Source organism: Trachurus trachurus (genome assembly GCF_905171665.1).
Source record: "Trachurus trachurus genome assembly, chromosome: 10".
Lineage (NCBI taxonomy): Eukaryota > Metazoa > Chordata > Actinopteri > Carangiformes > Carangidae > Trachurus > Trachurus trachurus.
Window position 1 is genome coordinate 24,923,047 of NC_139894.1, and position 10,092 is coordinate 24,933,138.

The 10,092-nt window shown below is 42.4% G+C and overlaps 1 protein-coding gene across 1 annotated transcript; it reads left to right on the forward strand.

The window, feature by feature from the left end:
* Nucleotides 1-972: 972 nt before the first annotated feature.
* Nucleotides 973-9,551, forward strand: hmmr (hyaluronan-mediated motility receptor (RHAMM)). The gene is made up of 20 exons (XM_083980383.1): nt 973-1,104; nt 1,372-1,470; nt 1,566-1,651; nt 1,987-2,058; nt 2,212-2,400; nt 2,529-2,615; nt 2,763-2,874; nt 2,976-3,041; nt 3,285-3,358; nt 3,460-3,530; nt 3,609-3,976; nt 4,080-4,228; nt 4,335-4,549; nt 5,339-5,455; nt 5,568-5,768; nt 7,227-7,940; nt 8,032-8,104; nt 8,658-8,834; nt 9,149-9,311; nt 9,422-9,551. Exons 1-20 carry the CDS (start codon nt 1,059-1,061, stop codon nt 9,436-9,438), a joined length of 3,096 nt encoding a protein of 1,031 aa, XP_083836509.1. The 5' UTR covers nt 973-1,058; the 3' UTR covers nt 9,439-9,551.
* The last annotated feature ends 541 nt before the right edge of the window (nt 9,552-10,092 follow it).

Genomic DNA, 10,092 nt, shown 5'->3' on the forward strand with positions numbered 1-10,092 from the left:
CTTCGAAATAATCCCCAAAGGGAAATTAATTTGTCAGCTCATCGACCATTTGCAGCAGAAGAATTAAAAAGCCTGGTGGCCAAAGGTAGAATGTATCCTCTAGATTTCTCCATTCTGCAGCAAAGACAGAGGTAGCCGTCCACCTGGCTAACTGAGTGAAGTCTTTTTCAATGTTGAAAAAGACTAAGGTCTGGGGCGGTGCGTGGCGCAGTGGTTAAAGCGGCCGCCCCATGTAGAGGCTACAGTCCTCAACGCAGGCGTCCCCGGTTCGAGTCCCGCGTCGGGCAGACCTTTCCTGCATGTCATTCCCCCTCTCTCTGCCTCCCCCTTTCCTGTCTATCTCACTGTGCTATTAAGTAAAGGCAATAAAAGCCAAAAAATATACTTAAAAAAAAAAAAAGAAAAAGACTAAGGTCGAAACGTCTGTGCTTGCCTGTCCTACGAATAAAGAAACATCAAAGGAATATTTACTGTAGAGTGTGCTGGCTTTTCTCCCCTCTTAGTATGAATATGGCTACATCATTGAATCACACATTTCTGTCAACCATGTTAAAATACAAGAGGATGGGAGGGGTTTATTTAATTATTGTATCCAATTTTTATTGATAGCATCAAAGTACAAGTGCAGTTATTATTACACAAACAATAGGTCTACATAAATATTTTGTAAAGTTTACAAAGATCACATGTTTTAACAGCTTTTTTATTCTCACAATCACAGAGGGAGGAGATTATATTGACCAACATATGCAGACAGTTCCAAGAAGTTTGGCTTCTTACCAGAAAATGTAGACTTATGTATATAAAATTTGGAAGATGGGAGGGGATTTGTTTGTTTTTTTTGATGGGAGGGGATTAAACAAAGAGGAAACAGGGAGGGGAAGCGTCATCCAGGACCGGATGCCTATTGGCCAGACGTACGTCAACGTACGCATGACGTTATTTTTGAAATTTCAGCGGTGAGGCGCTGTCTGTTGTTGTGAGCGACTGGCTGCTGCGCTGCAGTCTTATCAACACGGCTAGAAATCCACAAAATAGTTACACACACTGGTTGAAAAATGTCTTTTTCAAGAGCTCCACTGAAAAGATTCAACGAGAACGTAGGTAAGTGTCGCTAAACAACGCTAGCAGCTAGCATCATGTCGGTTTGGCTGTAGGTTAGGTTCTTCAACGGTAGAAGTCGCTTGTGTAACGTTAGCTGTCATCCGTTAGGAAGACAACGTAGCTACACATTGTCGGCGTGATATCGTGTAAGCTTCACTTAAGTTCATGTTAAAGCAAAGTAAAAGAAGCATGCTAGGTTCAGACTAACAAAGAAATGTTTGAATATCGACGTAAGTAACCTAGCTAACGATGTGTTTTTCCCTGGAGGTTGTGCTCCTGCACCGGGAGCCTATGAGATTAAACCTGGGGAGGCGAAGGGAGCTGCGTCCTTCGACAAATCCGATCGATTTAGACCCATTAAGTCAGGTGGGTAAATCTAACAGGCGTAACCCAACTAGTGCATACAATCTGAGTATTGGCGCCATATAAAACATAATGTGTTGTGCCGCCTGTGTTTCCAGCCACTGGGGCTCCTATGCCCCCACCATCGCCTTCCAGAAATGTCCTGGTGTCACCTGTTCGTAGGACCATGTCGGTTGATGGTCTTGTAAGTTGTCTATTACCGGGCATTGTCTTTGCACAGTGGTTCTTTCTGCCATTGTACAGGTCATACATTATGCATATTTAATTTGGTACAGTTTTTTCTATTTATTCTAATTTTAGTATCATAACATATTGATGTATATAGTGTCTATATATTTTTTTTTTACTTCTATTATGCCCTTATATTGTGTTATGTATGTGCTACTGGATACTTGAATTTCCTTTGGGATCAGTCGAGTATCTCTAAGTCTAAGGTACTTGTATATGTAATAATGCCACCCTATCGCTCTACGATAAACAAACAATAAACTATGTCTCTTATGTCTCTTCACAACTAAGGTTGAAAGTGTAAAGAAAGAAAGAAATGGCATGACCGGGGAAAGGAAACAGCAGAAACTCTTGGAGAAAGAGGTACACTTCAACCTGAGAAAATGTTATTGATGTGTATTGTGACACGTTGGACAGTTGTTTCCTTTTGCTCTGAAAAGCTGCTTAACCAACAAGTGCACTTTGTCGTTGTTACTATTATGTGGGATTCAAACCTTTAGTTTTACACCCTTACAGATAAGGTCCCTGGTTCAGCAGCGAGGGGAGCAGGACCGTCAGCTGCAGGTCTTGGAAGAGGAGCTGAAGAAGGTGGAGGCCAAGCTGCTGGCTGCAGTCAGGGAGAAGACGGGCCTCTCTGCCAGTGTCACCACACTTGAAAGACAGCGGACTGAGCTCAAGAAAGTCAATGAGTTCCTAAAGAATAAGGTAGTTTTGCTTTTGATGCTTTAGTTTATTTAGAAGGGTTTGGGTTAAGAATTATTTTCAAATTTCTTACCAGTGCAGCATTAAGTGTGAATGAGCACATGTTTTTGTTTTGTTTTGTTGTTTATTAGGTTTCTGCTGACACTACAAAAAAGAGAATCAATTCACTAACAATGGAGCTGCTGGAGGCCAGGAACACTTTGGATGTTAAAAACAAGGTATCACTCAAGTACACATACACTCGTATGTTCATTACTCAGTAAAATACCTCATTTATTATTAGTCACAGTTACATGAAGTAACAGTGATGCTGCATTTGTATTAATCTATATTGTGTATATTTTCATATATACGTATGTGTCCAGGAGTTAAGTGTCCTGCAGGTTAACACTGACGGCAATCTGAAAGCACTAGAAATGGACCTCCAGGCTGCCAGGGCAACTGTTACAGCGCTGATGGACAGGAACAAGGACTTGGGTACGATTTATGGGCGTACATGGCTACCAGGGAGACAAATATGTTTGTCAGCGGCATGTGCACAGTAGATTAACTGATCAGGGATTTCACCTTTTTTATAGAGGACCTCCATCAAGTGACAAAAGTCCAGAACGAAGAGCTGCAGAGTGAAAATGCCAAGTTACATGGTGAGATATGATGTGCTTTTTTCCCCTTGCCAACCCTTAATCACCAAACTGTATGGAAAAGATGTTTTCAACGTCTTAGGCCAAGTTACCCGGTTTCTAATTGTGTCTACTGCAGATAAACCTGTATTTATGCCGCTAGTAAGTATGTTCAAACAACACAAAAGGTTACATGTTGCACCATTCCTGCTTGTATTTTAGGATGTGCTTGCTCACTACTACCCACAGTTTTTTGTTGTTTTCCAGCCATGATACGGGAGCTGAAGGAGGAAATCAAAGTCTTGCAGGGGTACCTGGATGAGGCCAATGACCAGATCCAGGTTACAAAAACAAGCCTATTAGGGCAAATCATCCAAAATTCTTCTTCTATCTTTTATTCAACTTTGTGAAAGACATGCTTGATCTATTTGTGTGTTCATAGGATCTACGTTTAAAGCTCCAAGAAAAGGCACAGGAGAACCTTGTTGCAGGTTCTCAGCAGGAGAAAGTAGAGTAAGCAAAATCCTCATACCGTAAAGCAATTTATATCTCAACTGTACACCAGGATACTCATTTGTAATTTCTCCACAGGCAACTGGAAACCAAACTGGAGCAGCGCACAACTGAGCTCGACACCACCCAAGATATGTTGAGGCATAAGGAGGAGGAGGCACAGCAATTCCAGCAAGAGCTGCAGGCGTCAGTGGGTGCTCTATGTGAAGTAGAGAAGAGGTTGGAGGAACAAGAGCTAGAGCTCAAGGCTGCGCAAAACTCAGTGAGTGACATGGAGGAGCAAATCAGGTCGGCCAACCAAGAGGTTCACAGTTCTCAAGCAACAGTTCGGCAGCAGGAGGCAGAGCTGGCTAGATTAAGAGAGGTGCTCAGACGGACGGAGAAGGAGCTGGATGAGAGGGTGGCACATCTTGAGCAGCGGTGTCTTTACTCTGAAGAAGAGAGAAGTATGTTCACTAAGTGCTGTGACTTTCTTAACTCAACAAGCAAAAATTAATTGACCGTTATGTGGTTGTGTGTGTGTGTTAATATTTTGTGGCTTGGTTTTAGGCAAGACTCAGGAGGAGGGGCTGAGAAGAGTGCAGGAGTTAAAGACGGAACTCGGCTCGTTGAGGGAGCTGAAAAGAGATGAGAAAAAGAGATACATTCAGCTCCAGCAAGAAAATTCTAATCTCACAGAGGAACTGACGAAAGAAAAGGTCAGACATGTGTTTTCTCCTTCACGACACATTCTACTTATTTATTTATTTATTTTTGATCAGATTAGAGCAGTGGCACTTAATGGTTTAACTTAATTTTACATAGGCGCTTGTAGATTCCCTGACTGTGCTGGTGGAGCAAGAGAGAGAGGACTACGAGGAGCGACTGAGACAGTTAAAGGAGGAAATGGAGGAGGTGCTGGGAGAGCTTGCTCTCTTGGAGGAGCAGGATCAGACGAGTCAGGAGGCCCTCCAGATGATGAAAGAGGAAAAGAGTGAGCTGGAGAGACAACTGAGCGATACCAGTGCACTGCTGGAGAGGTGAGCAACCAAAGGCCAAATACACTGAGGGGAAGTGTTTACAGAGTGCACAGAGTTCAAACTAAATGTGAAACTTGCACATCAATTGAGATGGAGTTTTGAAAGTTGGCTTGTACACTACACTTACAAAAAAAAAACTTTTTGTGTTGTGGGGGGATGTTTTGTCACTGCCTGTTTTACTACTTGTAGTCACAGGCAGCTGGGAACATGTCCCAGCATAACAGTCTCAGTCGAGTCAGAAAAATAATTGACAGGTTGCTAGTCCATCACAGGTTTCACACAGACGGTGTGGGTCACTGTCTATTTCTGTTCATGAGCAATTTCAAGTTTGTAAGTCACCTCACTTACTGTTCTTTGGAGTGAACCAGGGCACTTGGAGCTGAATGTGGTTTTTGCTTTTCTTAGACAGGGGATTTGACAAATAATAATGATGCTGGGGGGGAAAAAATGCACTTGACATTGAAATTAAATGTTGGTTATCGCTTGCCTGATTAACTGTTTAGTCCATGAGTTTAAACAGCCCAAAACAGCAGTCCAAAATATTTGTTATATTGTATAGTATATGTATATTTGTTATCTAAATTATCTATTCACCAATTACAGCTACACACATTCACTGTCTTTCTATATTGCGGTATTGAAAAAGATCAAAATAAAACAATTTAAAATAGCTTTTTTTTTATTTATGTAGAATTACTGGTATAATTTTAGTTGCACCATAGGTTTTGGAGTTGCACAGTCAAGATCCCTACTTTTAACAGATCAAAAATGTGTGCTTGTAATTTTTAGTAAGAGCAATGATAAGGCAGTTTTGGAAGAAGAGCATTTAGCAATCAAGAGGAAAGCCCAAGAAGCACAAATAAATTCGCTGAGCAAGATGGGAGACATTGTCACCGAGCTGGAAAGGTGAGCACTGAAGTGTCTGTGTTTTTGGAATATCAGTGTGATTCATTTTGGCATTTCAGCTTAAGATTCTGTCAATGTGTAAGTGTCACAGACTGTTTGTCTTACTTTTCAGGACCAAAGAGGCTCTGAGGGGAGCAGAAGACAGGCAGAAAGAACTGGAAGAGGAGTTGGAGAGGGCGACCCAGCAGATGAAGGAGGAGATGGACAAAGTGGTGAAAGAGAAAGAAGAGGAAATCCAGAGAGTGAAGGAGGGGTTAGAGGAGCATGAGGAGAGACGGCTCGCTGAAGCAAAAGCCAGGGAGGAGAATGCACGGTATGTTTCACTAACATTACCTCAACCTGTGTTGAAAAACCACCTTAAAGACCCCCTAAACCAAAAATGCACTTTTTTAAATGATTAACATGTCAATTTAGTGTGTGGGCTCTGCTACAAGGCATTTCAGGATCAAAATTGCTAATCCACGCCATAACTGAGCATTTTAGACTTGAAAATGCAGTTTCAATACCAGACTCTGAAAAAACTGGATTCAATTTTTCAAATTGGAGTCTGTTTTCGTGCGTCACAAAACTATAGCAACCAATCCCGTTGATTTTTCCCCCATCTCATTACATAAAATATGCACAGGGTATAAAGCGGGAGTAACGTACGTTAAACAGCGATGACGGCAACGTTGCTCTGTGTTCGGGTGAGGAGCGGTGAATACCAGCCTGTTACTGAGCAACTCAGAGACTCTGGGCCCCTGGATGCGAGCACCTAAAGAATTCTATAGTTCACAGCGGCAGCGGCTCTCTGCAGCCGTTGTTTGCTGTAGTAGTTCACCATGACAGTGACACTTCACATATACAGCTAGATGCAGTGAGTGTATAGCCTGGTTGGCACGACTTTCCAATGTTGATACTCAGCATTGGGTCTGGCCAAGACGTTAAGAGAATCCATTTCTCAAAGCGCATCCTTCAAACCTGGTTTACCCGCCCCCCTCAAATGCCTCAGTCTGCTATTGGTCGAAGCCAGAATAGGCGGTGTCGAAGCTTAAACCAATCACACCGCTCTTTCCTCTGTCCGCTGCTCCATGCTGCTGTTTACAATGAGGTTCCGGTTGCTGCTCTACTGCGTCACTTACTTGAACACGCCTCTACCCAGAGCCGTTGGAGAGGCTCGACGTTGATTGGCTCTCGAAAAAGAGGGTGGAGTTCCCGAAAATTCGGGAGACAGAAATCCAGTTAATAGCACGGTTGGCCAGACTAGAAGTCAGCAGCGCTTTTGCGAGGCGTGACGTCACTAGTGTGGGTGCGACCAGGCTAGTGAGTGTATGTAGGTGGTTTCTGCGCCGCCGCCTTGTAAATGGGAGACACGTGTTCGAGTCCCGGTGTGGTCTCTTTTTTTTTTTTACTTTTTCTTTGTTATAAACTTTATTCACATTTCGGTTTACATTCAAATTTACATGTACTCGCCGGAGGAAACACAAGCTTGCACGTGAAACCTGACGTGAGCTTCGTGTTTTGACATCACCTTTCTGTCTCCCTTGCCCCTGACGCGCACCGCCGTTACCTAGCAACCCTGACCAGGCAGTCATGCATATTAATAGAAGATGAATTTTTCAATGAGGGAGAAATAATGGACGTGTTTTTAGTGTCTTGGAGAGTTATTTTAAACAACTTTGTGTAGGTAAGCAATTTTAATCAAAGAATAGTCATAGCAGAGCATTTTAACAAATTTTTAAAATGCCTCTTTAGGGGGTCTTTAATGTTTCTTTTCTCCCAAACCTGATAGATTGTTGTTGGAGGTGCAGACTCACCTTGCACAGACAGATGAGAAGATGAAGGCCATGGAGGTGAATCACGCTGGCCTGATCAGTCAGCTACAGCAGGAGCTACAGCTGCAGATGAAGGAGAAAGAAGATGCTCTGGAGCAAGTGAAGCAACACAGACGTCAGAGTGTTGCTCAGCTCCAAAATGAGAAGGAAAAGGCACAGAAATTACTAGAAGAGGTCAGCCTGGAGAAAGAGAAACTTATGGAACAGCTCCAACAAGAAAGAGAGCAAGGCGTTATGATTCAGACAGCTCTTCAAGAGGAACAGGGAGCATTGGAGGCTGAAAGGAAAGACCACCAGCAGGTCCGGTCAGAAGTTCTCAGTCTAAAGACTGAGCTTGAGAAGGCTGATGAGGAAAGGAAGAATCTTCTGTCTCAAGTAGAAGTCAAAGACCAGTTCAACCTTGCTCTTGAGGATCAGCTAAACAAGACAGAGCAGGAGAAGCAGCAACTTCTCTCTCGCTTAGGTGATGTTGAACAAGAGTGTGTGACCATCCAGACCCAGTTGGACGTCACGGACGACCTGCGGCACGAGCTGGAAGAGCAACGTCAAGACAGACGTGCTCTACAGCAGCAGGTAGAAGTACTGACCCAGGAGAAGGTTACACTGCAGTGGGAGATGGAGGAGCAGCGGCACGAGCTCCAACGACAAATAACTGAAGCACAAGAGAAGAGGTGAGTGAAATTTTCTTCTGCAGTTTTGAGATTATTATTTTTTCCATTTTACAATTTGTTAATTAACTCATTCTTTTTTCTTTTTTCTAAGCTCCCCAAGTTCAGAAATGGAGCACTGGAAGAAACAATATGAGGAACTATTTTCTAAAGTCAGGCCCTTCCAGGTCAGTTATTTCCAAATCAATTCAGCAGAACGTGAAATTGCAGTCGAGCTCTTTAATTAAAGCTGTACTAATAATTACTTTTATATTAACAATGGAGAGAAAATCTGTAAAGTGAAAGACGTCACTCTTTGTGATGAAACAACAGATAATTATCATACATCAGCTTCAAGGGGCATTTTGGTGTCTTTCAGCTCACGTGTCAGTGTTTTTGTTCTGAATCTCCAGTCTTAGTTGGTCAGAACAGTCTGATAAACCCACTCTACATTACACATTCAGCACCAGACAGATAAACTTAGTAACCATTTGGTATAGTACAGGTATTTCCTTCATCAGTTTTGGAGTTGTATATCAGAACTTCAACTCCAGATGAATGGTTTATCTCCAGATTGCGTGTGCAATGATTTGCCATATAAAGATGATTATACTATTATGTGTTTACAGCTTGTTGCGCTGCCCCCAAGTGGCCGATATAATCATTTCATGTCATTTTCACTTTAATGAATTGATGTTATTAAAACCCAAACAACGTTTGCGTTGGTGTGTGTCCCCACAGGACCAGCTCAATGCATTTGCAGCAGAGCGAGATGTGCTACTCAATGAGAATGGGGCAAACCAGGAGGAGTTACACAAGTTGGCTGATGCCTACGCTCACCTGCTGGGCCACCAGAACCAAAAGCAGAAGATCAAACATGTGATGAAGATGAAAGATGAGAACACCTGCCTGAAACAGGTTAGACACCATAATATCACTCCCAGCTTTCCAAAGAGCACACAAATATTGCCATAGTTCACTTTTGAGGACACTATGTTGATTCACTTCCTTAAGAGTTACCCTAAATACTACTTGCTTAACCCTAATCTTAACCACTAACCAAGAAATCGGCTTTGTCCCAATTGGGGGCACAGCTCTTGGCCCCAGGTGGACAAGCCATCCCCAATTAAACAAAACCAGCCTATGACAGAAACAAACACTCTTTCTCTCAAGCTCAAGTAGCTTGTACTTCATCCCCCTTTTCCTGTCTGTGTGTGTACGTGTGTGTGTAGGAGGTGTCTAAGCTTCGCTCGCAGGTGATCCGGCAGAAGAGTGATCTGGAGCAACTGAAATCAAAGCTCCCCAGTGCTCCTCGCCGAAGGTTTGATCCCAGCAAAGCTTTCCAACACGACAAGGAAAACAGGCAAAGTGAAGAAACTGAACCTCTGAAAGAAGGTAAGCAGAGCACTGACCCCCTCACTGCAACACTGTGAAGATATTTAAATCTGTTGATGAGTTCACCTTCTTTCTCTGGAAAATCTAATTTCTGTGTTTGTTTTTGTCAGGGAATCATTATGCATAATGGAGCCTGTCTACCAAACAAGAACTGACATCTAATTGGCTGACAAATTTAATTTCTAAGGTTTGGGATTTTGAATACTTACCAACCTCTAACAAGTGTTAACTGTTGTTCCCACATCCCAGTGCTTTCGAAACCCTTCATGTCTAATTACTGCATAAAGAGTCTGAAGATTTATCTGTTTTGATTTTCTTTTTTAAACGAGTCAGTGTGTGTATGTGTATATCTGTATATCAAGTGCAATGTGTGAAAATAACCAGGACATAGATGGAAAACTTAGTTGATTATGATCTAGTGCACAAAACCTAGTTGACATAAAAATATGAGATGTTTTACTTTTAAAATCTTGTCTCTGTAAGTTTTATCGAAGTCTTAGTGCAGCAGAAGCAATAATGAGTTCATGTTGAATAGTGCTTTATAAACCCTTCTTCCTTGTAAATAAAGACAGATTATAATACTCTCTTTAAACAAAAGTGTTACAGAGATTTATTTTTTTCCCCAAATGTCAAAATTATGTATACAAAGCCTTTGCTGCCTGGGTCTTCTTGGCCATGTCTGTCCTTAGCCAGTAGAGTGCACTCTAGGACTGCAGCCACAGGTTGCAGCGCAGCAAAAGGCCATTACAACCCATGTATCATCGACACTATATACCAGCCA